General features: G+C 61.6%; 3 protein-coding genes across 4 annotated transcripts in view; 2 read left to right on the top strand and 1 right to left on the bottom strand.

Annotated features, from left to right (window-relative positions):
• Nucleotides 1–2,026: 2,026 nt before the first annotated feature.
• FOXP3 (forkhead box P3) lies at nucleotides 2,027–7,236 on the top strand. Its single transcript, XM_058422877.1, is given in 12 exon segments — nucleotides 2,027–2,046; nucleotides 2,849–2,930; nucleotides 3,028–3,118; nucleotides 3,217–3,322; nucleotides 3,406–3,481; nucleotides 3,723–3,776; nucleotides 3,778–3,792; nucleotides 3,893–4,025; nucleotides 4,120–4,184; nucleotides 5,139–5,240; nucleotides 6,839–6,960; nucleotides 7,082–7,236. Coding segments are annotated over 12 exon segments (906 nt in total). The 3' UTR covers nucleotides 7,122–7,236.
• Nucleotides 7,197–18,199, bottom strand: CCDC22 (coiled-coil domain containing 22). 2 transcript variants are annotated; one of them, XM_040054331.2, is made up of 17 exons: nucleotides 18,065–18,199; nucleotides 17,391–17,568; nucleotides 17,061–17,193; nucleotides 16,852–16,958; nucleotides 16,689–16,755; nucleotides 16,347–16,516; nucleotides 15,975–16,181; nucleotides 15,129–15,200; nucleotides 14,510–14,629; nucleotides 13,084–13,203; nucleotides 11,612–11,728; nucleotides 10,176–10,277; nucleotides 8,647–8,754; nucleotides 8,258–8,353; nucleotides 7,926–7,985; nucleotides 7,736–7,810; nucleotides 7,197–7,471 (listed from the first exon to the last, which is right to left on the bottom strand). In XM_040054331.2, exons 1-17 carry the CDS (start codon nucleotides 18,112–18,114, stop codon nucleotides 7,358–7,360), a joined length of 1,896 nt encoding a protein of 631 aa, XP_039910265.1. In that variant the 5' UTR covers nucleotides 18,115–18,199; the 3' UTR covers nucleotides 7,197–7,357. The 2 variants fall into 2 exon arrangements, with proteins under 2 accessions (XP_039910265.1, XP_039910266.1); XM_040054332.2 differs by lacking the exons at nucleotides 7,197–7,471; nucleotides 7,736–7,810; nucleotides 7,926–7,985; nucleotides 8,258–8,353; nucleotides 8,647–8,754 and having other exon boundaries at nucleotides 10,255–11,368; nucleotides 11,400–11,728.
• A 1,385-nt stretch (nucleotides 18,200–19,584) lies between these two features.
• CACNA1F (calcium voltage-gated channel subunit alpha1 F) overlaps nucleotides 19,585–26,172 on the top strand; it is a 35,306-nt gene continuing 28,718 nt past the window's right edge. Inside the window, exons 1-4 of the mRNA XM_058419801.1 lie at nucleotides 19,585–19,612; nucleotides 20,351–20,585; nucleotides 21,388–21,493; nucleotides 23,189–23,328. Of these exons, the coding sequence (XP_058275784.1) occupies nucleotides 19,585–19,612; nucleotides 20,351–20,585; nucleotides 21,388–21,493; nucleotides 23,189–23,328 (509 nt within the window). The remainder of the gene's footprint in view (nucleotides 19,613–20,350; nucleotides 20,586–21,387; nucleotides 21,494–23,188; nucleotides 23,329–26,172) is intronic.

Genomic DNA, 26,172 nt, shown 5'->3' with positions numbered 1-26,172 from the left:
GGGATTTTGAGGGGTCCCGTAGATTGGGGAGCTCACAGGGGGTGGGGACTTTGAGGGGGGCGTTAAAGGCTCCCCACACAACCGCACCCCTGGGAGCGTTACTGGGGTTCCCATCATGACCCCCCCCCAAAAAAAGGAGCCTCGGCACAAGTGAAAATTTAGGGCGGTGCTGATGCCCCCCTCATGGGACGGGGGGGGGGATGGAGGATTTGGGGGGGCCCCCAGGACCCCTCCAGATGTGGGAGGGCTCTCTGACATCACTCGGGGGGTCCATAAAAAGCAGGGGGGCACCAAGGCAAGGCAGAACACGGGGTGCAGAGCCGGTGAGCAGATTTTGGGGGGGGGGGGGGTCCCGGGGAGGGGGTGCTGTGCCCTAACACCCCCCCACTAGGGGAGGGGGCAGCGAGGACGTGGTGCCACACACGTGGGCACAGGGGGGGTGGGCTGGGGGTCCCGATGGGTGGCTCTGCTCCACCCCCCTCCAAAAATCCACCGCACACCCCCCCTCCCTTATTTCCTGCCGGGCTCGGGCTCAGTTTCACCTCTCTTCGAGCCCGGGGAAGTCGCGGGGGTGGAAAAACTCCCAGCCCCACCCCGAAAATGGGGAGGGGTCCCGGCTGCTACACCCAGAGACGCTCTGGGGTAAAAACCCGACGATTTTCGGGGCTGGAAAACGTCAAAAAACTGACTTTGAACCGAGTCGATTCTGGGGACGTTTGCGTGGGGAAAAAAAAGGGCAAAACTCGGGGCCTGCAGGTGGAAAAAGCCCCCCAAATTTGGGGGTGCTGGAGGGGAGGAGGTCTTTGCCTGGGGGTTCTCCCCTTTCTGAGCAGGTTTTAGGGATTTGGGGGTACCCGAGCGAGTTGAGGCCATTTACTGGTTTTTTGGGGGAGGCGTTAAAGCTGCTTTTTCCGACAGCGTCATTTTGGGGCATTTCGGGAGTTTTGTGGGGGTTTGTGGGGGATGGGAACAAGACTCCCGCTGTTTTCGGGACCCCAAAAGATTCAAAGGTGTCGATTTTGGGGAGGTTTGTGCCTGGCTGGTTTAGAGGTATCTCTGCCCAGCAGTTTTGGGGTGTTTTATTGAATTTTGGGGCATCTCTGTCTGGCCATTTTGAGTTTATTTGAAAGCGTTTCTCCTCGGTTTGGCTCATCTCAGCCTGGTCGGTTTGGGGCGTTTCTGCCCGGCCATTTTAGGGTGAATCTCTGATTTTTAGGGTGGTTTTTTGCCTGGCCGGTTTGTGGCGTTTCTCTTTATTTTGGGGTTTCTCTTCCTGGCACATCTGGGGTGTCTCTGCTCAGCTGTTTTGGGGCGTCTCCACGCATTTTGAGTGACCTCTTCACAGCCATTTTTAGCCATTTTTGGGCGTTGTGCCTCATTTTGGGATGTCTCTGGCCATTTTTGGGGTGTCTGTGCCATTATTTTGGGGTTTTCCTCCTCGTTTTGGGGTGTCTTTCTCTGGGCATTTGGGCCGTTCCTACTCTGTTGTTTTGGGGCATTTTTTGGGATTTTGGGGCACCTCAGTCTGGCCGGTTTGGGGTGTCTGAGCCTCATCGTTTGGGGGCATTTCTCTGCATTTTGGGGTGTCTCTGCCCAGCCAATTCAGCTGTCACCGTTTTCGGGGCATTTCTGCTGCTTTTGAGGAGTTTCTCCCTTGTTGTTTCAGGGTGTCTCTGCCCAAACTGTTTCGAGGCATTTCCCAATATTTCTGGCCAATTTGGGGCGTTTCTCTCTGGTCTTTTAGGGGCGTTTCCTTGAATTTTGGGGTGTCTTACCATGATGGCCGCCCTCCCAATTTGCGCCGTTTCTTCGCTTTTGGAGCCGCTTCGTCCCACGCATTTCGGGGCATTTCTCTGCCGTTTTGGGGCATTTCTCTGCCTTTTGGGGTGTCTGTCCCGGCTGTCTTAGGGCACCTGTTTGGGTCTGGGGGGGGGGCCCATGCCGGCCCCCCGCCCCCGCCGTGACTCAGGGCTGTGGTTTCCCGTCTATAAATCGGAGGTGGAAGCGCCCGGTGTCGCCCAGAGCCATGGCGGGCGCCCGGGACTCGTGAGCTGGGGGCACTGGGAGCCACTGGGAGGCACTGGGAGCACGCTGGAGGGCACTGGCGTGGTGCTGGGTGGGACTGGGAGGGCTCTGGAGCGACTGGGAGCACTGGGGTGGGGACTGGGATGGACTGGGGAGTGTCGGGAGGGGCTGGAGGAGCGCTGGGTTGGGAAAATGCGGAGGCTGGGAGGGTTTTGGTGGGACTGGGACTGGGACTGGGATGGCACTGGGGGACTGGGGAGTGCTGGAAAGTTCTGGGGGAAACTGGGAAGGAGTGGGAGGGTAACGAGGGTGGATTGGGGTGGGCTGGGAACGCACTGGGATGGACTGGGGAGACGCTGGGAGCACTGGGAAGGACTGGGAGGGAGAGGCTGGAGGGGTGCTGGGAGGGACTGGGGCTTACTGGGGATACTGGAAAACACTGGGGGAAACTGGAAATGACTCGGCGCTTACAGGGATGGCAATGGGAGGGACTGGGATGGACTGGGACAGACTGGGAGCTCAACAGCATGATGATGGATGGGATGAGGAGTGCCGGTGGGACTGGGAGTGGGCTCACCCCATACTGGGAGGTACTGGGAGGTACTGGGAGGGGGTAACTGGGCCATGACAGGCTGGGGGGCGGGGGGGGGCCACGATCCCCCGCGTGCGCAGATTCCGGGACTGGCGGTGACGCAGGACCCGCAGGGGACACGTGTCCAGGCCCGGTACACGCGTGTGTCACACGCTCAGGGGTGGGGTGGGGGGCAGCGGGAGGGTCTGGGGTGGGGTCTCACCCCTTCCACCCCCCCCCCCCCCCCGCCAGCCACCGCCCCCCCCCCCCCAGCCCCCAGGAGCGACCCACGGTTCTGACCCGCGCGGACGGGGGGGTCCCTCGGCGCACACAGGTGCGGGGGTCACCGATTTTGGGGGGCCTGGGGGGGGTTGAGGTGTGTCAAGATTGGGGGGGGTTCACCTCCTGCTGCCCCCCACCCAAACACACAGGTGCCGCCCGAGGGGGGGTCGTGCCCCCCTCTCCTGCACGTGCAGCACCCCGGGGTGTTGGTGATGCGAACCCGGCTGCCCCCGGCGCACGGTGAGACCCCCGCCACCCTCAGACCTGCCCTTCCCCTCTTTGGGGGGGTGTCCTTCTTTTTGGGAACCCCCCCCCCCTCCCCAAAAAAACTCCTCCAGGTCTCCCTGGTTTCGAATGGGGCCACAAAGACCCCCCCGGCCGCGACAGAGACCCCGACCCCGCCGGCAGCGACCCGCCGCCCCCCGGCGCTGCACAGGCCCCCAGGTGAGGGGGGGGATCTTGGGGGGGATCTGGGGGGGATCCCACACCCCTGTCCTCACCCCTCACCCCCCAAAAATCACCCCCAGGCCCCCCCGCCGTGAGCCAGGGGAGGTGGCTCAGTGCCTGCGGCAGCTGGAGAGGATCCAGGAGCTGGAGCAGCAGGTGAGGAGACCCCCAAAAATCTCCCCTGGGACCCTCCAGTCCTACCCTGACACCTGCCCGCCCCCCAAGTGTCCCGGGACCCCACCCCCAATAAAAATCCTCCCCCAAACCTGTGCCACTCCTGTCCCCCTCAGATCTAGAACCACCCCAAAACCTGTGCTCCCCCAACAACCCCCTGTGCCCCCCTACATCCCCCAGACCCCCTGTGTGACCCCCCAAAATCTGTCCCCCCCCCCCGCAGCTGGCCCGCGAGCGGCACCGCCTGGGGCTGCTGCAGGCGCAGCTCCTCCGGAGGGGCCCCCCCCAGCACGGTAAGGGGGGAGAACGCACCCCAAAAACGGGGTGCGGGGGGGTCTGGGCCCCCTCAGAGCGGTGCCAGCCCCTCACCTGCGCGCCCCCCCCTCCCTGCAGGGCCCCCCCGGGAAGAGCCAGGCCGGGCTCCCCCCAATTTGGGGTCCCGCAGCCACCCCCGAGGCAGAGGGGGACCCCGAGATGATGCTGCCCGCCCCTGGGCACCCCTGGGAGCGTGGGGGGCTCTACCCAGGTGAGCACCGGGTTTGGGGGTGTGGGGGTGTCCCCCTAAATTACCTAGGGGGGGGCTGGGTCCGGCTGACCCCACCCTGGCCCCCCCCCCCCAGAACTGGAGTATTACCGGCTCAGCACCGCGCGGCCCCCCTACACCTACGCCACGCTCATCCGCTGGGTCAGTGCCCCCCAAAACCCCCCATCCCTGCCCTCCAAAGTCCCCCCAAAACTGTCCCCACCCTGTGCCCCCCCACAGGTGACCTCACAATGTCCCCAAAGCCGCCGTGCCCCACGTGTGTCCTTGCACCCTGGATCCTCCCCTGAGCACCCCCAAAGTGTCCCCACCTGCTGCCCCCCCTAAACCATCCTAAACTGTCCCCAAAGACCCCCCAAAAGTTGGTCCCCAACCCTCTTCCGCCCCCCCCACAATGCCCCCAATGTCACCTGTGTCACCTCACGCCCAGTGTGCCATGTCCTCCTGTATCCCCCCAATGTCCCCAACGTCCCTCCATGTCCCCAACATCCCCCAATGTCCCCCAATGTCCCCAGTGTCCCCAACATCCTCCATGTCCCCAATGTCCCCAATGTCCCCCAATGTCCCCAGTGTCCCCAACATCCTCCATGTCCCCAATGTCCCCCAATATCCCAGTGTCCCCAACATCCTCCATGTCCCCAATGTCCCCCAATATCCCACAGTGTCCCCAACATCGTCCATGTCCCCAGTGTCCCCAACATTCTCCATGTCCCCAAATGTCCCCAATGTCCCCCCATGCCCACCAGTGTCCTCCAAATGTCCCCAATGTCCCCCAGTGTCCCCCATATCCCCTAGTGTCCCCAATGTCCCCCAAATGTCCCCAATGTCCCCCATATCCCCTAGTGTCCCCAAAATCCTCCATGTCCCCAAATGTCCCCAATGTCCCCCAAATGTCCCCAATGTCCCCCAGTGTCCCCCATATCCCCTAGTGTCCCCAATGTCCTCCATGTCCCCAATGTCCCCCAAATGTCCCCAATGTCCCCCAATATCCCCCAGTGTCCCCAACGTCCTTCATGTCCCCCAATGTCCCCCAAATGTCCCCAATGTCCCCCAAATGTCCCCGCCCCCACCCCCCCCCCCCCCCCCGCCCCCCCCCAGGCCATCCTGGAGTCCCCGCAGCGGCAGCGCCCCCTGGCGGAGATTTACCACTGGTTCAGCCGCAGGTTCGGCTTCTTCCGGCACAACACCCGCACCTGGAAGGTGGGGACCCCCCGGGACCCCCAAACAACAACCCTGGGACCCCCAAACACCCCCCGGGACCCCCAAACAACAACCCTGGGACCCCTAAACACCCACCGGGACCCCCAAACAACAACCCTGGGACCCCCAACACCCACTGGGACCCCCAAACAACAACCCTGGGACCCCCAACACCCACTGGGACCCCCAAACAACAACCCTGGGACCCGCAAACACCCACCGGGACCCCCAAACAACAACCCTGGGACCCCCAACACCCACTGGGACCCCCCAAACAACAACCCTGGGACCCCTAAACACCCCCTGGGACCCCTGAAACAACCCCGGGACCCCAAACAACAACCCTGGGACCCCCAAACAACAACCCTGGGACCCCTAAACACCCCGCGGGACCTTCAAAACAACAGCCCCAGGACCCCTGAACACCCCCCGGAACCCCCAAACAACAACCCTGGAACCCCCAAACACCCCCCGGAACCCCCAAACAACAACCCTGGCACCCCTAAACACCCCCCGGGACCTCCAAACAACAACCCTGGGACCCCCAAACAACAACACTGGGACCACTAAACACCCCCCGGAACCCCCAAACAACAACCCTGGGACCCCCAAACAACAACCCTGGCACCCCTAAACACCCCCCGGGACCTCCAAAACAACAGCCCCAGGACCCCTAAACACCCCCCGGGACCCCCAAACAACAACCCTGGCACCCCTAAACACCCCCCGGGACCTCCAAAACAACAGCCCCAGGACCCCTAAATACCCGCCGGGACCCCCAAACAACAACCCTGGGACCCCTAAACACCCTTCGGGACCCCTGAAACAACCCCGGGACCCCAAACAACAATGCTGGGACCCCTAAACACCCCCTGGGACCAGTGAAACAATAACCCCGGGACCCCCAAATACACCCTGGGACCCCCCAAACACAGCCTGGGAACCCTCGGGGACCCTGAAACAACACCCCCAAAACCCTAAACACCCCCCAGGACCCCTGAACAACAACCCTCGGAACCCCCCGGGACCCCAAACACACCCTGGGACCCACCAAACACACCCCAGGAACCCTCCCAGGACCCCAGAACACACCTTGGGACCCCAAAACAGCCCCCACTCCCTGCTCAAACGTGCCCCCAGGACCCCCCAATTGTCCCCAGAACCCACAAACATCCCCGGCATCCCCCACACCCCAAAAGCTGTCCTGGGATCCCCCCCCCAGGACCCCCCCAAACATCCCTGGGACTCCTGGGACACCTCTGACCCCCCCTCTGCACCCCCATTTTGGAGTCCCCCAATTCCATCACCACCACTGGGGACACCCCAACCCCTCCGGCACCCTAAAATGTCACCACTCCACAGGTGGGACCCCCAAACCTGCCCTCTGGGACCCCAATTCCACCCTGGACCCCCTCCTCAAATTCTCCCAGCACCTCTCCAACCCTACCCACAACAACTCAGAGACCCCCCCCAACATGTTCCAAACCCCTAAACCCTGCCCAGAACCCCCCCAAAATCCCTCAGGGAACGTGAGGGGGTGTTGTCCAGCCCCTCGATCCGGGGGTCCCGCGCCGATTTTGGGGTGCGTGTGTCCCCAGAACGCCGTGCGCCACAACCTGAGCCTGCACAAGTGCTTCGTGCGGGTGGAGGCCGCGCGCGGCGCCGTCTGGACCGTGGACGAGGCCGAGTTCCGGCGCAAACGGGGCCAGCGTTACCCCAGGTACCCCCAAAACACCCCCGGGCACCCCAAAAAACACCAGGGGGGGTGTGTGTGTGTGCGCATAACCCCCACGCCCCAAACCACCCCGATAACCCCATGCGTGCTCCTCTAACCTCCGCAGGGACTGTGACCTCAAGTACTTTATGCCCCCTCGGAGTTGAGGGGGGAACCCCCCAAAAAAAAACCACCCCAAAAACACCCCCCCAAAATCCCAAGAGGAACGCGACACCCCCAAAACTGCTGCGCCGGGATTTATTGACACCATAAAAGAACCGTTCTCCCCTTCCTGCTGCGGGTGGATTTTGAGGAGGAGGGGGGTACACGGGGACCCCCCCCCACACACCCTGCTGTGTACGAGGGGGGGGGTTTTTTGGGGTGCAGACCCCAGGTTTTGGGGTCAGGCGTGGCGGGCGCGAGCGGCCAGCAGCGCGTTCTCCTCGCGCAGCGCCCGGCAGTCGCTGAGGATCCGCTCCAGGCTGGCCGGGAGCTTGGCGCTCGTCTCCCCCTCGATCTGGGTGGGGGGCACAAGATGGGGGTGAAAAATTAAGGGGGGGGACAAAACGGGGGGGTAAAAATTGGGGTAAAAATCAGGAGGAAAAAGATTGGAAAGGGCACAAAAATATGTATGAGAGATCAATACCCCGATAGATTTTTTGAGGGGGAGTCCCCAGAGGGACCAGGAATCTATTCCACCCCCTAAAATCCATCCTGCACCTCCCAAAAAAATTCATCCTGCCCCCCCAAAAAATTCATCTTGTGCCCCCCCAAACCTCACCTGCTCCTCCAGGTCCCTGATCTCCCTCTGGATGGTCCCCGTGTCCTCGATGGTCCGGATCAGCTGGGCACAGTTCTGGGATGGAGGTGGGGGGGAAAAAAACATCCAAAAAAAAGGGATTTTTAGGGACCCACCCCCCAAATTCCAGTCCCCCCCTTTTTCCCTCAGCGACCCCCCCAAACCCCGTTACCTCGTGGAGAGCCGCCAGGTACTTGTAGGCTTTTCTCACCACCTCATCCCGCTTGGCGTCCTGGGGAGCAGTTTGGGGGGGCACAGAGACATTTTGGGGGGCATGTGACGCTTTAGCGGGGGGCACAGGGACGTTTTGGGGGGGGGGCACACGTGACAATTTTTGGGGTGCTCCCAGCCCCTCATCCCTTTATGAACATCCCATACCAAAGGTGCCACCGAATGCACCTCTCCCCCCAGACACCCCCTCAAAAATCCCAGCGTGTGACCCCCGCTTTTGGGGGGTCCCCACACCCCGGGGTGCCCCCCCAGGCTGGCCCAGGGCCCCCCCACCTTGAAGAGCAGCTCGTCGGTGACGCTGAAGGTTCTCTCCAGTTTCCCCACCAGGGCGTTGATCTCCTTCTGCAGCGCCCGTGTGTCCTCCAGGATCTTGGGGGGATCCCCGAGGAGGGGGTCAGGCCCCCCCCCCAAAAAACCCCCTCCCCAGTTTGGGGGTGCAAGCAGCCCCCCACAATTTCCCCCCCAGCTCCTCCCCAAAACCTCAAATAGGCCCAAACACCCCAAAGCCATCCCCAAAACCTCAAATAGGCCCAAACACCCCAAAGCCACCCCCAAACCACTTTAAGCTGCTTGAGGGACCCCAAAATTCTCCCCTTGACCCCCCACAAAATTTAGGGGTCCCCCACAAACCGTCAGAACACCCCCAAAATCCTCCCCCCCACCTTCCCGATCTCCTCCTTCTGCTTGCGGATGTTGCCCACGATCTCCAGGATGCGCTGGGTGTAAACGGCGCGGGAAACGTCGCGGGGCAGCGCCTCCAGCTCGGCCACCTGCGGGCAGCGGTCAGCGGGGCACCCCAAAACCTCCCACGGGCACCCCGAAACATCCCCGAGCACCCCTGGGCACCCTGAAACCTCCCCGAGCCCCGCAAAACTCCCACGGGCACCCCAAAACCTTCCCGAGCACCCCTGGGCACCCTGAAACCTCCCCGAGCCCCGCAAAACTCCCACGGGCACCCCAAAACCTTCCCGAGCAGCCCTGGGCACCCCAAAACTCCCACGGGCACCCCGACACCTCCCTGAGCCACCCCAAACTCCCACGGGCACCCCGCAACATCCCTGAGGCCCCCAAAACTCCCACAGGCACCCCTAAACATCCCTGAGCCCCCCAAAACTCCCACGGGTACCTCCAAACCTTCCCAAGCAGCCCTGGGCACCCCAAAACCTCCCACGGGCACCCCAAAACATCCCCGAGCACCCCTGGGCACCCCGAAACCTCCCTGAGCCCCCCAAAACCTCCCACGGGCACCCCCGAGCCCCCCAAAACTCCCACGGGCACCCTGAAACCTCCCTGAGCCACCCCAAACTCCCACGGGCACCTCCAAACCTTCCCGAGCACCCCTGGGCACCCCAAAACCTCCCACGGGCACCCCAAACCTCCCCGAGCCCCCCAAAACTCCCACAGGCACCCCGAAACATCCCTGAGCCCCCCCAAACTCCCACGGGCACCTCCAAACCTTCCCGAGCAGCCCTGGGCACCCTGAAACCTCCCACGGGCACCCCTGGGCACCCTGAAACCTCCCCAAGCCCCCCAAAAATCCCCCGAGGACCCTGAAACTTCCCTGAGCACCCCTGGGCACCCTGAAACCTCCCTGAGCCCCCCAAAACATCCCCGAGCCCCCCAAAACCCCTCAAGGGCCCCCCAGTGACCCCCCCCAAACCTCCCCAGTGAACCCCTGAGCACCCCCAAAACCCCTCAAGGGCCCCCCCAGTGATCCCTGAGCCCCCCCAAAACCCCTCAAGGCCCCCCCAGTGACCCCCCAGTGACTCCCAAACTCCCCTGAGCCCCCCCAAACCCCTCAAGGGCCCCCCCAGTGACCCCCCAGTGACTCCCAAACTCCCCTGAGCCCCCCCAAACCCCTCAAGGGCCCCCCCAGTGACCCCCCAGTGACTCCCAAACTCCCCTGAGCCCCCCCAAACCCCTCAAGGGCCCCCCCAGTGACCCCCCAGTGACTCCCAAACTCCCCTGAGCCCCCCCAAACCCCTCAAGGGCCCCCCCAGTGATCCCTGAGCCCCCCCAAAACCCCTCAAGGGCCCCTCCAGTGACTCCCAAACTCCCCTGAGCCCCCCCAAAACCCCTCAAGGGCCCCCCCAGTGACCCCTGAGCCCCCCCAAAACCCCTCAAGGGCCCCCCCAGTGACCCCTGAGCCCCCCCAAACCCCTCAAGCCCCCCCCAGTGCCCCCAGTCCCACCAGCTGGGCGTGCAGGCTCTCTTTCCTCCGCGCCTCCTCGGCGGCCGCGCGGCTGCGCTGGAGCAGCGCCCGCGTCTCCGCCAGGCGCCGCGACGACTCTCGCTGAGGGGGATCCCCAAAGTCACCCCCGGTCCGGGGAACCCCCAAACCCAACCAGGAGGAGGAATTGGTGACCCCAGAATCCCCAGCAGGGCCCCAAAAGCATCAGGAAGGGGGAGTCCGAAACAGACCAGGGAAAAGATGTGGGGAGCCCAAAGGCCACAGAGGATGGATTCCAGGGACCCCAAAACCTCCTGGGAACAGACTCCAAAACCCTGAGGAACCCTAAAATCTACCAAGGAGACCTGGGGACCCCAAAACCCACAGGGAATGCACTGCAGGCACCCCACTCTTGGGGAAAACTGGGCACCCCCAAACCTGCCGAGACCTCAGAGACCCCAGGGATCCCAGAATCTTGCTTGGGAGGGACATGGAAACCCCCAAACCCATGGGGAAGGGACCCCAGGAACCCCCAAACCCTACTTTGGGGACTTTGGGCACCCCAAACCCACTACAAAGGGACCTCAGAGGCCTCAGGGTCCCCAAAACCAACCAGGGAGGGGCCTGGGGATCCCCAAATCCACTGGGGAAGAACCCGAGACACCCCCAAACCCACAGGGAAGGAATCCCACGACCCCCATTTGAGAACATGGGCACCCCAAACCTCCTAGAAAGGCAATTCCAGACCCCCAGGGACCCCAAAACCCATCAGAGAGAGACCTGGGGACCCCTAAATCCATGGGGAAGGGACCCCAGGAACCCCAAAACCAACCAGGGAAGCACGTGGGGATCCCAAATCCACCGGGGAAGAACCCGAGATCCTCCCAAACCCAAAGAGAAAGAACCCCAGGCCCCCCATTTGAGACTGTGGGCACCCCAAACCTGCTGGAAAGGCAATTCCAGACCCCAGGGACCCCAAACCCATGAGGGAGGGACCTGGGGACCCCCAAATCCATGGGGAAGGGACCCCAGGAACCCCAAAACCAACCAGGGAAGCACCTGGGGATCCCAAATCCACTGGGGAAGAACCCGAGATCCTCCCAAACCCAAAGAGAAAGAACCCCAGGACCCCGATTTGAGACTGTGGGCACCCCAAACCTGCTGGAAAGGCAATTCCAGACCCCCAGGGACCCCAAAACCCATCAGAGAGGGACCTAGGGACCCCCAATCCCATCAGGGAGGTACCTGGGGACCCCCCAAAATTATCTGGAGACCCCTGAACAGACCAGGGAAGCACCTGGGGACCCCAAATCCACTGGGAAAGAACCCGAGATCCTCCCAAACCCAAAGAGAAAGAACCCCAGGCCCCCCATTTGAGACTGTGGGCACCCCAAACCTGCTGGAAAGGCAATTGCAGACCCCCAGGGACCCCAGACCCCCGGGCAAGGCCCCGTTACCTGTGCGGAGTCGCGCAGGGCGCGGAGCTGCCGGTACTCGGCCAGGAGGGGCCCGCGGTGCCGCTCCCACTGCCCGGCCAGGCTGACGATGCGGCGGCTGCTGGACTCCACCACCAGCTGCGGGCAGTGCCAGGGACCCCCAAAGCGGTGAGCCCCCCGGGCTGAGCCCCCCAAAACTGCTGAGCCTCCCCAAAACTGCTGAGCTCCTCGGGCTGAGCTCCCCAGACTGACCCCTCAAACCAGTGAGACCCCTGGGCTGAGCCTCCCATATCACTAAGCCCCCTGGGGCTGAGCCCCCCGGGCTGAGCCCCCAAAACTGCTGAGCTCCCCCAAAACTGCTGAGCCCTCCCAAAACTGCTGAGCTCCTCGGGCTGAGCTCCCCAGACTGACCCCTCAAACCAGTGAGACCCCTGGGCTGAGCCCCCCATATCACTGAGCCCCCTGGGGCTGAGCCCCCCAAAACTGCTGAGCCCCCCAGGCTGAGCCCCCCAAACTGCTGAGCCCCCCGGGCTGAGCCCCCCCAAAACTGCTGAGCCCCCCCAAAACTGCTGAGCCCCTGGGCTGAGCTCCTCAGACTGACCCCTCAAACCAGTGAGACCCCTGGGCTGAGCCTCCCATATCACTGAGCCCCCTGGGGCTGAGACCCCCAGAACTGCTGAGCCCCCCAGGCTGAGCCCCCCAAAACTGCTGAGCTCCCCAGGCTGAGCCCCCCAGACTGACCCCTCAAACCAGTGAGACCCCTGGGCTGAGCCCCCCGTATCACTGAGCCCCCTGGGGCTGAGCCCCCCAAAACTGCTGAGTCCCCCCAAAACTGCTGAGCCCCCTGGGCTGAGCTCCCCAAAACTGCTGACCCCCCCAAACTGCTGAGCCTCCTGGACTGATCCCCCAAAACTGCTGAGTCTCCAAACTGAGCCCCCAAACTGCTGAGCCCTTGGGCTGAGCCCCCCAAATCTCTGACCCGCCTCGGGCTGATCTTCCAAACTGCTGAGCCCCCCGAATTGCTGAGCCCCCCAGGCTGACCCCCCCAAACCCCTGACACCCCCTGAAATGCACCCCCAAACAGTCCAAACCCCCCTGACCTGACCCCCCAAACTCCTGACACACCCCCCCCACACTGCTGACATTCCCTGGATTGACCCCCCCCAAACCACTGAGCCCCCCCCAAATGCCCCCCAACCCCCCCCCCCAAACTGCCTTCCCAGCCCCCCCAAACCACCCCCACTCCCCAAAACCACCCTCCTTCACCTGCCCCACATTGGGACCCCAAATTCCAGCCCCCCCCAAACCCTTCCCCACACCTGCTGGGACCCCCCAAATTCCAGCCCCCCCAAACCCTTCCCCACACCTGCTGGGACCCCCCAAATTCCAGCCCCCCCAAACCCTTCCCCACACCTGCTGGGACCCCCCAAATTCCAGCCCCCCCCAAACCCTTCCCCACACCTGCTGGGACCCCCCAAATTCCAGCCCCTCACCTGCAGCTTGGCCATGTTGTTCTGAGCGTCCGGGAGCAGCTCCACGGCCCTGGCCTTGACCCTCAGGGCGTCCTCGCGCCCCCCCAGAGCCCCCCGGCACTGCCGCACCTCGGCCTCCGCCTGGGCACCCCAAAAACCCTTGTGACCCCCAAACGCACTGCCTGGGCATGGAGGGTCAGTCAAGGCACCCCAAAAACCCCCCTGTGCCCCCATAGAGCCTCCCTGAATGGGCGTGGAGGGTAAGTCAGAGCACCCCAAAACCCCCCCTGTGCCCCCCAAATGCACTGCCTGGGCATGGGGGCATTGGTCAGGGCACCCCAAAACCCCCCTGTGCCCCCCAGCTACACTGCTTGGGCATGGAGGGTCAGTGAGGGCACCCCAAAAACCCCCCTGTGCCCCCATGCATGGGCATGGAGGATCAGTCAGGGCACCCCAAAAACCCCCCTGAGCCTCCCTGAATGGGCATGGAGGGTAAGTCAGGGCACCCTAAAACCCCGTGTGACCCCCAAACACACTGGCTGGGCACAGGGGAGTCATCAGAGCACCCCAAAAACCCCCCTGTGAACCCCAACCCCACTGCCTGGGCATGGAGGGTCAGTCAGGGCACCCTAAAACCCCCTGTGCCCCTCCAACCACAGTCTAGGCATGGGGGCATTGGTCAGGGCACCCCAAAACCCCCCTGTGCCCTCATGCGTGGGCATGGAGGGTCAGTCAGGGCACCCCAAAAACCCTTGTGACCCCCAACCCCACTGCCTGGGCATGGAGGGTCAGTCAGGGCACCCCAAAAACCCTTGTGACCCCCAAACGCACTGCCTGGGCATGGAGGGTCAGTCAAGGCACCCCAAAAACCCCCCCTGTGCCCCCATAGAGCCTCCCTGAATGGGCGTGGAGGGTAAGTCAGAGCACCCCAAAAACCACCCTGTGCCCCCCAAATGCACTGCCTGGGCATGGGGGCATTGGTCAGAGCACCCCAAAAACCCCCCTGTGCCCTCATGCATGGGCATGGAGGGTCAGTGAGGGCACCCCAAAAAACCCCCTGTGCCCCCCCTGAGCCTCCCTGAATGGGCATGAAGGGTCAGTCAGGGCACCCTAAAACCCCGTGTGACCCCCAAGCACACTGCCTGGGCATGGAGGATCAGTCAGGGCACCCCAAAAACCCCCCTGTGAACCCCAACCCCACTGCCTGGGCATGGAGGGTCAGTCAAGGCACCCCAAAAACCCTTGTGACCCCCAAGCACACTGCCTGGGCATGGAGGATCAGTCAGGGCACCCCAAAAACCCCCTGTGACCCCCAAGCACACTGCTTGGGCATGGAGGATCAGTCAGAGCACCCCAAAAACCCTTGTGACCCCCAAGCACACTGCTTGGGCATGAAGGATCAGTCAGAGCACCCCAAAAACCTCCCTGTGCCCCCCACAGCAGCCACCTGGGTGAGGCTGAGCTGGGCCGCTCGGATCTCCCCCCTGCACCCCTCGATTTCAGCCTCCAGCCGGGCCAGGGTCTCCTCCAGCGCGGCCTCTTCGCTGGCCTGGCGTGACCCGGGGTCCTGGGGGGACAAACGCGGCTGTGGGGGGCTCGGAGTGACCACCCAGAGCCGTGGGGGGCTCAGAGTGACCACCCAGAGCCGTGGGGGGCTCAGAGTGACCACCCAGAGCCGTGGGGGGCTCGGAGTGACCACCCAGAGCCGTGGGGGGCTCAGAGTGACCACCCAGAGCCGTGGGGGGCTCAGAGTGACCACCCAGAGCCATGGGGGGCTCAGAGTGACCACCCATAGCTGTGGGGGGGCTCAGAGTGACCACCCAGAGCCGTGGGGGTCCTGGAGTGACCACCCAGAGCCGTGGGGGGCTCAGAGTGACCACCCAGAGCCATGGGGGGCTCAGAGTGACCACCCAGAGCCGTGGGGGTCCTGGAGTGACCACCCAGAGCCGTGGGGGGCTCGGAGTGACCACCCAGAGCCGTGGGGGGGCTCGGAGTGACCACCCAGAGCCATGGGGGGCTCAGAGTGACCACCCAGAGCCGTGGGGGTCCCGACACCTCCCTCTCACCTCCTCGGGGCCCTTGGGGGGCTGCAGGGTCTCGGCAGCCGCCTGCATCTGCTGCAGCAGCACTTGGGGGTCCTGGGGATGAGACCCCGGAGCGGGTCAGAGCCTGGGGAGGGGTCGAACCAACCCACAGCCCCCCCAAATCCAGCCCCCAGCACCCCCAAAACAACCTACAGCACTCCAAATCCAACCTCCAGCCCCCCAAATCCAGCCCCCAGCACCCCCAAAACAACCTACAGCACCCCAAATCCAACCCTCAGTCTCCCCAACACAACATTCACTCCTCCAGTAGGCTCCCAACACCCCAAAACCAACCCACAGCCCCCCCAAAAACCCACAGACGCACCAAAACAACCCCCAACTCATTATAAAACAACGCCCAGACCCTCCAAAAACCAACCCCCAGCCCACAAAAACCAAACCCCAGCTCCTACAGCTCCTCCAAAACAACCTCCAGACCCCCCAAATCCAACCCCCAGCCCCAAAAACCAAACCCCAGCTCCTCCAAAACAACCTCCAGACCCCCCAAGTCCAACCCCTAGCCCCCCAAAAACCCCCAGACCCCCCAAATCCAACCTCCAGCCCCAAAAACCAAACCCCAGCTCCTCCAAAACAACCCCCAGACCCCCCAAATCCAACCCCCAGCCCCAAAAACCAAACCCCAGCTCCTACAGCTCCTCCAAAACAACCCCCAGACCCCCCAAATCCAAACCCCAGCCCCAAAAACCAAACCCCAGCTCCTCCAAAACAACCTCCAGACCCCCCAAAACCCAACCCCCACCCCCCAAAAACCCCCCAAATCCAACCCCCACCCCCCCAAAAACACCCCCCATCCCTCCCCCTCCCCACCTGTTGGTGGGTCAGGTGCTGGGTGCGGGTGAAGCGGGACCCCTTCGGCAGAGCCCCCCCGGCGCCCCCAGCCCCAAAAGCCTCCTGGAGCCAGGCAGGGTCCAGGGGGGGCCCCGGGGTGGGTCCCTGGGGGTGGGGGGGGCACGCCTGGCGCAGGGGCTCCAGCGCCCGCAGCCGCGCCCGCAGCCGCTTTCGCTCCAGGTATTCCTGGGAGGGGGAGAGAAATGGGGGTGGTGGGGGGGGGTCAGAGCTGTAGGGACCCCCAAAAACCCCCTCATCCTCCAGAGGGGATCCCCCCCCACTCCTCCCTCAAATTCCTGGGAGTGAAAGAAAAGGGTCCTGGAGAGCCCCTCAGAGCCCCGGGGGTCTCACCTGGGGGGGCAAGCGGGAGGCCAGGCCGGGACCCCCCCACTCGGCCTCCCAGTCGTGGCGGGCGCTGAGCTGGGCAGCGTGGGTCTCCAGCAGGGCTGGGGGGGTCTGCGAGGAAACGGGGGGCTGCGCCGGCACCGGGGGGGCGGCCCCCCCAAAATATTCCTGTACTTCTGCGAGGACGGAGAGGGGTGAGCAGAAACACCCCCCCCCCCCAACTTCCCAAAAATCCCGACACCCCCTTTTCCTGTGGGGCACAGCAAACCCTTCGGGTGACACCCCCAAATTTCATAGGGAGGTCCCCAAATTTGGAGCAGCACCCCAAAATCCCCCCCCACCTCTTACCTGGGGATCCCCCGCTTTGGGGCAGGACCAAGGGACAGGTAGCGAAAGGGTGGAGGTGACTTGTGCCCTAGGAAAAATTAATTAATGAGCAAATGGCACCCCCAAATTAAGAGGGGAGCCTCCCCCGGCTCAGGGGGTGCCGGACCCCCACCCCCAGGTTCACCTGCAGCCGCTGCAGCCGGGGCGTGCGGCACACGGGGGGCACCCAGGGGGTCCCCAGCTGCTCCCGGATCCGGGCGCCGATGGCTCGGAGCAGCGCCCCCGATTTCCCTGCAGAGGAGGGGGGAACAACCGCGGGGGGGGTCAGACACCCCCAAAATCAACCCCGGGGCTCCCCAAAAGTCTCACCAGACCCCTCCTCCAGGTCCGTACCGGGGGTCTCGGCGCCGCGCTCGCCCTCGTCCCGCGGCAGCTTCTCCACGAGGAAGAGGAGCAGGCGCCGGGTGTCGTGCTCGGAGCTGTACAGGAACGTCTGGTACCCCACGTCACCCCCAAATCCCAGCTCCTGCGGGAAGGCGAGGCATTGAGGACACCCCAAAATTGTCGGGGTGTGGGGGGGGGCGAGGATTTGGTGGCTCGTGGGGAGGGGGTTCGGTACCACAAATTCCGCCCCCTCCCCAAATCACTGCTCCCGGGGGAGAGCAGTGAGGTGAAGAGGACCCCCTCCCCTATTTTTGGGGTGTCTCAGGGTTTTTGGGGTACCTGGCAGGCCGCGGCCAGGTCGGAGGCGAGGCGGAAGCGCGCGGAGATGCCGGGGGGCAGCAGGGGGCTCAGGGGGGCTCCCAGGGCCGGGCGCACGGCACGGAGGCACCGCACGGCCGCCTCCACCACCAGCTCGGGGGTCAGGTCCCGCACGCTCTGCACCTCGGGGGGCACCGCCCTGGAGGGGGGTAACACGGCCGTGGGGACCCCCCCCGAGCACCCCCAAACTCTGAAACCCCCTCCCCTCCCTGCGGGGCACGGCCGTGGAGACCCCCCTGAGCATCCCCAAACCCTGACACCCTCCCTGCGGGGTACAGCACTCGCATAACCCGAATCTTTGGGGTGATCCCCTCCTCCCATCGTCTGTCTTCCCCCAGACTCCCCAAAACTGATCCCCCCGCCCCCCCAAAATTGCCCCCTCAAAAGTCCTCAGGGTCTGCCCCGTGACCGCCCCCTGGGACCCCCAAATATCCGATCAGGCTCCACAATTCAGGAGGTTCCCCCAGGGACCACCCCCCCAAAAAAAAACCTCCACGGGGGTGTCCCTCCGCCCTTCCACAGCCTCCCCCTCTCAGACTCCCCAAATTCCTTAGTGTCCCCCCCAGATCCCCCATCCCGAACCCCCCCAATCCCCGCAGGTCGGGCTCCCCCCACCCAAATCTCGCCGCACTCACGTCCCCGCCTGGCGCAGGGAGTGGATCAGGATCTTGTCCACCTCCTCCATGGCTCGGGGGGGGTCGGGAGGGGGGATCCCCAAATTTTGCGGGAGGGGGGAACTTGGGGAGACCGGGGGTGCTCCCGCACCCAGCGCGCGGCCGCCGATCACGTGAGGGGAAGGGGGAGCGGCGCTGCGCGCGGGGCGTGATGGGAGTTGTAGGCAGCGGCGGCGGAGTCGCGGGATGGGAAGGGAGTTGTAGGCGGCGGAGCATGACGGGAGTTGTAGGCGGCGGCGGCGGAGCATGACGGGAGTTGTAGGCGGCGGCGTGTGGCGGGAACTTTCAGAGGCGCGAAGGGCGGGTGAATGGCCGTGAGGGGGCGATGAGGGGAACGGGAATGTGAGGGGAAGGATGCAGCCCATGGCGGGGATGAGGGGGAAGGAATGGCACACAGGGGATGCCTGAGGGGAGAACGGTGTCCGTGAGGGGTGGGAGAGCAGGAAATGTCTCCGGTTGGGTCGGAGGGGCAGCTGAGGCGGGAGACGGAGCCCATGAGGGAGTGGACCCTGTCTGGGGGATGGGGGAAATGGCACCCGTGAGGGGCAGCTGAGGGGAGAAATGTGTGGCTGTGACACCTGGGGACACGTTTAGCGGTGGCCTTGGCAGTGCAGAAGGGACAATGGGAGTCGATGGATTTGAGGGGTTTTCCTGATCTGAGCAATTCTGTGATTCTGTGGAAATGGCACCTGGAGGGTCTGAGGGGGAAATAGCGCCGGTGTGGGGACAGCGTGACCCCGGGGGCTGTGAGGGGAGCGGTGGTGGCAGCGCGTTCCTCACACGCCTGTTCCTGTCCCCTCACATGGGTGTGACCCCGACCCTTCACACCGGGCCCAAAACGTGTCCCCAAACCCCTCACACCTGTCCCCAACCTTCACACCTGTCCCCAAACCCCTCACTCCTGTCCCCACGCCCCACACCTGTCCCCCCTGCCCCTCACACCTGTCCCCACACCCCACACCTGTCTCCCCTGCCCCTCACACCTATCCCCACGCCCCACACCTGTCCCCCCTGCCCCTCACACCTGTCCCCACGCCCCACACCTGTCCCCCCTGCCCCTCACACCTGTCCCCACGCCCCACACCTGTCCCCACCCCGTCTCTCCCGTTCCCGATCTCTCCCCGGCGTGTTCCCGGACACGTGGGCAGCGCTGCCCCCTCGTCCCCCCCGTTAATCCCAGTTAATCCCTGGCAGGGACGAGCTGGGACGAGCCCTGAGGAGCCCTCGGAGAGATCCCGGTGCCCATCCCTGAACCCCCCCAAACACCCCCAAACACCCCTAAACACCCCCAAATACCCCTGACCCCCCCCAGATCCCCCCAACCCATCCCCTCGATGATCCCAAACCCCAACACACCCCAGGAATCCCCTTGAAACTCCTTTGGACCACCCTCCCCTCCCTTCCCAGGGCACCCCAAACCCTCCTGGACGCCCCTAAAAATCCCCCCCACCACTCCAGGAACACCCCCCGAGCCCCCCACCATGTCAGAGTCAGAGGAGAATGGAGAGGGTGAGTCTGGGGGGGCTCTTGGCTAAAAGTGAGGATTCAAGGGGGGGTTCCCGAGGGTCTGACTGGGTCCCTGAGGGTTTGGGAGGGGTCCTTGAGTGTTCTTGGGGGGGTCCCTGAGTGTTCCTGGGGGTCCCTGAGGGTTTGGGGGAGTCCCTGAGTGTTCCTGGGCGGTCATTGAGTGTTCCTGGGGGATTCCTGAGTGTTCATGGAGGGTTCCTGAGGGTCTGAGGGAGTCTCTGAGTGTTCCTGGGGGGTCTCTGAGTGTTTGGGGGGGGTCCCTGATGGTTTGGGGGGGTCCCTGAGTGTTCTTGGGGGGGGTCTCTGGTCTATGGGACGAGGGTTCAGGGATGGTCACTGCGTGTCTGGGGGTCCCAGGGTTGGAAGGGTTTGCAGGGTGGGGGGGGTCCAGGAAAATTTCGAGGTCCAGGAGGGGTTGGGGGTGTCCAGGAAGGTTTGGGGGGGTGCAGGAGGGTTTGAAGGGTCTCAGGAGGGACTGGGGGTGTCCAGGAAGGTTTTGGGGGGGCCCTGCTCAGTGGGTTGTCCTGGGTTGGTCACTCTGTGGTCACCCTGTGGTCACTCACAGGGTTGGAGGGAGTTTTGGGGGAAGATTCGAGGGGGTCCAGGAGGAATTTGGGGGGGAACAGGAGGAGTTTGGGGGTTCCAAAGGACTCGGAAGAGTCCCAGGGTTTAGGGGAGGGGTCCCTCCCTACCCTTGACCACCCCGTTCCCCATCCCCAGGGCCCCCCAAGGATCTGTCCCCCCTGGCCCAGGCCATGGGGCAGCCCCTGGGCTGGGGCTCCGGGGGGGCGGCGGGCGAGGGGACCCCCCCGGGGCAGCGGCAGCGCCGCCCCCCACACCCCAAACACAAGGGCCAGGGGGCCACCGGGGGCGTCCATCGCTCCCCCCGCGCGCTCTTCTGCCTCCGCCTCAACAACCCCATCCGCCGGGCGGCCATCAGCATCGTGGAGTGGAAGTGAGTGGGGGGCTCGGGGGGGGTCTGGGGGTCACTATCGGCATCGTGGAGTGGAAGTGAGTGGGGGGCTCGGGGGGGGTCTGGGGGTCACTATCGGCATCGTGGAGTGGAAGTGAGTGGGGGGCTCGGGGGGGGTCTGGGGGTCACCATCAGCATCGTGGAGTGGAAGTGAGTGGGGGGCTCGGGGGGGGGCTGGGGGTCACCATCAGCATCGTGGAGTGGAAGTGAGTGGGGGGCTCGGGGGGCTCAGGGGGTCTGAGGGCGTCTGAGGGAGTTTGGGAGGGTTTGGGAAGGTCTGAGGGTCACCATCGGCATCGTGGAGTGGAAGTGAGTGGGGGGCTCGGGGGGGGTCTGGGGGTCACCATCAGCATCATGGAGTGGAAGTGAGTGGGGGGCTCGGGGGGCTCAGGGGGTCTGAGGGTCACCATTGGCAGCGTGGAGTGGAAGTGAGTGGGGGGCCTTGGGGGTTTGGGGGGTCTGGGGGGTCTGGAGGGGTTTGGGGGTCACCATCAGCATTGTGGAGTGGAAGTGAGTGGGGGGCTCGGGGGGTTTTGGGGGTCTGAAGAGGTCTGGGGGTCACCATCATTATCATGGAGTGGAAGTGAGTGGAGGTTTGGGGAGTCTGAGGGGGTCTGGGGGTCACCATCTGCATCGTGGAGGGGAAGAGAATGAGGGTCTGGGGGTTTTGGGGGTCTGAGGGTCACCATCAGCACTGTAGAGTGGAAGTGAGTGGGGGTCTGGGGGTTTTGAGGGTCTGGGGACCCCCCCCCACACACACCCGGTGCTGCCCCTTTCCCCCCAGGCCCTTCGACATCCTCATCCTCGCCACCATCTTTGCCAACTGCGTGGCCCTGGGGGTCTACATCCCCTTCCCCGAGGATGACTCCAACACCTCCAACCACAACCTGGTGAGCGCCCCCAGACCCCCCCAGACCCCCCCAGAACGGGGGGCTCCCCTCACCCTGCCAGGGCCCTCACTGGTCCCAGTTTGAAGAGAAGGGAGAAGGGAACGGGGAGCAGGGGGTGGATCACCCCAGCCTGGACACCCTGGGGGGGTCTGGGGGTGTCACCCTGGGGTGTCAGGGGCTGTGGGGACCCGGGGATGTCCCCGTGTCACACGTGTCCCCCGGCACACGCCCGTGCCGCTGCCGTTAATCCGCTTTGCCGGCGCCGGGGAGGGGGGGACACGGGGGGGGGGTTTAATCCCGGCTGAGCCGCCCCAGTCACCCACAAAGGGGGACACTGGGAGGGGACAAATGTCACGGCGAGGGAGGAGACGCTGGGGCAGGGCACCCTAAATACTTCTGTGCCTTGACCCCCCACCCCCTCAAAGGAACTGGTGTCCCCAAATGTCCCCATCGCTGAGGGCGGTGCCGAGGTGCTGCTGGCCTTTGTGCCCAGGGGAAGGGGACACTGCTGGGAGGGGCTGAGGGGGTCCCCGAGTGTCCTTGTGTCCCCAAAATGAAGGGGGGTCCCTGAGTGTCATTGTCCCCAAAAGGAAGGGGGGATCCCAAGTGTCATTGTCCCCCAAAAGGAAGGGAGGTCCCTGAGTGTCATTGTCCCCAAAAAGGGACAAATATCCCTGTCTGGTTCCTCGGGAGAAGGGGGTGCTGGAAGGGGGTCCCCAAACATCCCCAGGGGGTGCTGGAAGGGGGTCCCCAAATATCCCGAGGGAGTGCTGGAAGGGGTGGAGGGGTCCATGAGAGTCCTCGAATATCCCTGATCCCCAGGGGAAGGGGCCACTGGGAGGTGTGAGGGGCTGAGGGGGTCCCCAAATGTCATTGTCCCCAAAAAGGGACAAATATCCCTGTCTGGTTCCTTGGGAGAAGGGGGTGCTGGAAGGGGTGGAGGGGTCTGTGAGGGTCCTCCAATGTCCCTGATCCCCAGGGGAAAGGGACACTTCTGTGAGGGGCTGAGGGGGTCCCCAAGTATCATTGTCCCCAAAAGAAAGAGGGGTCCCCGAGTGTCTCTGGTCCCCAAAAAGGGACAAATATCCCTGTCTGGTTCCTTGGGAGAAGGGGGTGCTGGAAGGGGGTCCCCAAATATCCCCAGGGGGTGCTGGAAGGGGGTCCCCAGACATCCCCAGGGGGTGCTGGAAGGGGGTCCCCAAACATCCCCAGGGGGTGCTGGAAGGGGGTCCCCAAATATCCCCAGGGGGTGCTGGAAGGGGGTCCCCAAATATCCCCAGGGAGTGCTGGAAGGGGGTCCCCAAATATCCCCAGGGGGTGCTGGAAGGGGGTCCCCAAATATCCCCAGGGGGTGCTGGAAGGGGGTCCCCAAATATCCCCAGGGAGTGCTGGAAGGGGGTCCCCAAATATCCCCAGGGGGTGCTGGAAGGGGGTCCCCAGACATCCCCAGGGGGTGCTGGAAGGTGTGGAGGGGTCTGTGAGGGTCCTCCAATGTCCCTGACCCCCAGGGGAAGGGGACACTGAGCCACGAGGGCACGGAGCCGTCCTGAAACGCCCTCCTGGAGAAGGGATCAGGGTGCCAGGGTAGGGAAGGTCCCCAAAAGGAGGAAGGGGACACCGGGTGACCCCCGTGAGCCCCCGGAGCAGGAGGGCGCTGACCCCATCCCGCCGTTTTTCCCGCTCCCCCACCTCCAGGAGCAGGTGGAGTACGTGTTCCTCATCATCTTCACGGTGGAGACGTTCCTGAAGATCATCGCCTACGGGCTGGTGCTGCACCCCAGCGCCTACATCCGCAACGGCTGGAACCTGCTGGACTTCGTCATCGTCATCGTGGGGTGAGGCGCTGCCCCCCGCTTTGGGAGGCGGCTGTGTGCCAGGGAGAGCCGGAGCTGCCCTTGGAACGGAGGATGTAAACCCCTCTTCCCTCCTAATTATTGTAATTTGGCAATTAAGGGCTTTCAGGTAAAGATATGGGGAAAAGGCCAAAGAAGAAAATGAAAGTAAAAGGAAAATGTGGATGTAGTAGTACAAAAGAAACAAGGGAGCCAAACAAAAATCCCGGAAAGCCGGAGCTTCCCTTGGAATGGAGGATGTAAACCCCTCTTCCCTCCTAATTGTTGTAATTTGGTAATTAGGGGCTTTCAGGTAAAGATGTGGGGAAAAGGGAAAAGAAAAAAATTAAAGGAAAAGGAAAATATGGATGTAGTAGTACAAAAAAACCAAGCAAGGAAGGAAGGAAACAGAAATCCTGGAGAGCCGGAGCTTCCCTTGGAACGGAGGATGTAAACCCCTCTTCCCTCTTAATTATTGTAATTTGGCAATTAGGGGCTTTCAGGTAAAGATGTGGGGAAAAGGGAAAAGAAAAAAATTAAAGGAAAAGGAAAATATGGATGTAGTAGTACAAAAAAAACCAAGCAAGGAAGGAAGGAAACAGAAATCCTGGAGAGCCGGAGCTTCCCTTGGAACGGAGGATGTAAACCCCTCTTCCCTCTTAATTATTGTAATTTGGCAATTAGGGGCTTTCAGGTAAAGATGTGGGAAAAAGGCCAAAGAAGAAAATGAAAGGAAAAGGAAAATGTGGATGTAGTAGTACAAAAGAAACAAGGGAGCCAAACAAAAATCCCGGAAATCCTGGAGCTTCCCTTGGAATAGAGAATGTAAAACCCCTCTTCCCTCTTAATTATTGTAATTTGGTAATTAGGGGATTTCAGGTAAAAATGTGGGGAAAAGGGAAAAGAAAAAAAATAAAGGAAAAGGAAAATATGGATGTAGTAGTACAAAAAAACCAAGCAAGGAAGGAAGGAAACAGAAATCCTGGAAAGCCGGAGCTTCCCTTGGAATGGAGAATGTAAACCCCTCTTCCCTCCTAATTATTGTAATTTGGCAATTAGGGGCTTTCAGGTAAAGATGTGGGGAGAGGAGTGACGGTTCTTTACTAGGAGTATTAAAAAAAAGGGGGACAAATGGAAGAGAAAAGGAAAATACAAATGTACTAGTACAAAAAAGCAAGGAAGAAAAAATCCTGGAAAGCTGGAGCTGCCCTTGGAATGGAGGATGTAAACCCCTCTTCCCTCTTAATTATTGTAATTTGGCAATTAGGAGCTTTCAGGTAAAGATGTGTGGGAATAGGAGTGACAGTTCTTTGCTAGGAATTTTAAAAAAAGGAAATGATGAATGTAGTAAGATAAAAAACCAAGCAAGGAAGGGAGCGAACAAAAATCTTGGAAAGCCGGAGCTTCCCTTGGAACGGAGGATGTAAACCCCTCTTCCCTCCTAATTATTGTAATTTGGCAATTAAGGGCTTTCAGGTAAAGATATGGGAAAAAGGCCAAAGAAGAAAATGAAAGAAAAAGGAAAATGTGGATGTAGTAGTACAGAAGAAACAAGGGAGCCAAACAAAAATCCCGGAAAGCCGGAGCTTCCCTTGGAATGGAGAATGTAAAACCCCTCTTCCCTCTTAATTGTTGTAATTTGGTAATTAGGGGATTTCAGGTAAAAATATGGGGAAAAGGTAAAAGGAAAAAAAATAAAGGAAAAGGAAAATATGGATGTAGTAGTACAAAAAAACCAAGCAAGGAAGGAAGGAAACAGAAATCCTGGAAAGCCGCAGCTTCCCTTGGAACGGAGGATGTAAACCCCTCTTCCCTCCTAATTATTGTAATTTGGTAATTAGGGGATTTCAAGTAAAGATGTGGGGAGAGGAGTGACGGTTCTTTACTAGGAATGTTTATAAAAGGGAAATATAAATGTAGCGGTACCAAAAAACCAAGCAAGGAAGGAAACAAAAATCCCGGAAAGCCGGAGCTTCCCTTGGAATGGAGAATGTAAACCCCTCTTCCCTCCTAATTAAAGTAATTTGGCAATTAGGGGCTTTCAGGTAAAGATGTGGGGAGAGGAGAAACAGTTCTTTACTAGGAGTATTAAAAAAAAAGAAAATACAAATGTAGTGGTACAAAAGAAAAAAAACCAAACAAGGAAGGAAGGAAACAAAACTCGTGGAATAAAAGGCCTGACGAGCGCCAGGGATCCGACCTTCTGGGAGCAGCCCAGAGAAATCCTCCCGCAGTAACAGCCGTGGTTCTGTGGAGCAGAGCTGGGCCTGGACAGAGTCCAGCGGTGGCCAGATGGATCCAATCTTCCTCCGGGAATCCAGTGGGGAAAAAAAACCCCTTCAATCCCGGTTTTTATCGACCTGGGAACAGCTGGATCCTCCTCACTGCGTGCAGCATCTCACCTTGGGATGATGGAATGTGTCACGTCTTTAATTAGCCTTAATGGCTCATTATCAGAAGATAACGGAGGGTAGAGGGGTGGTGAGATAAGAAACACCACCCCACCTGCTTTTAATGATCAGAATTATTGGATAGCTAAGGTTTCAATATCAGAAGAATATTGAATATTTAAACATCAGGACGGCTGGGGTGTTATCTGAAGAATATTTGATATCTGAGATTTTAATATCAGAAGAATATTGAATATTTGATTATCGGAACGTCCGGGCCGTTATCAGAAGGATATTTGATATCTTAGCTTTCAGTATCAGAAGAACATTGAATATTTAATTATCAGAAGAATATTCGATACCCAAAGCTTCAATATCAGAAGAACCTCGAATATTTAATTCTCACAACCAGGTGACAAGAGAAGGATTAAACATCTCCCAAACCCCATCTTCCAAC

The sequence above is a fragment of the Hirundo rustica genome, chromosome 38 (assembly GCF_015227805.2).
Source record: "Hirundo rustica isolate bHirRus1 chromosome 38, bHirRus1.pri.v3, whole genome shotgun sequence".
Classification (NCBI taxonomy): Eukaryota; Metazoa; Chordata; class Aves; order Passeriformes; family Hirundinidae; genus Hirundo; species Hirundo rustica.
Note: the sequence above shows the minus strand (reverse complement) of the source record. Positions and strands in the feature narration are given on the sequence as shown.

Excerpts from the sequence above, each read along its gene's own strand:
- CCDC22 (XM_040054331.2), bottom strand. The coding sequence starts at position 18,114 with ATGGAGGAGGTGGACAAGATCCTGATCCACTCCCTGCGCCAGGCGGGG. Across the intron at positions 17,194-17,390 it reads ACCTGGCCGCGGCCTGCCAG|GAGCTGGGATTTGGGGGTGA; the intron begins GTACCCCAAAAA and ends GCCTTCCCGCAG. Across the intron at positions 13,204-14,509 it reads CCCAGCTCAGCCTCACCCAG|GCGGAGGCCGAGGTGCGGCA; the intron begins GTGGCTGCTGTG and ends TGGGGTGCCCAG.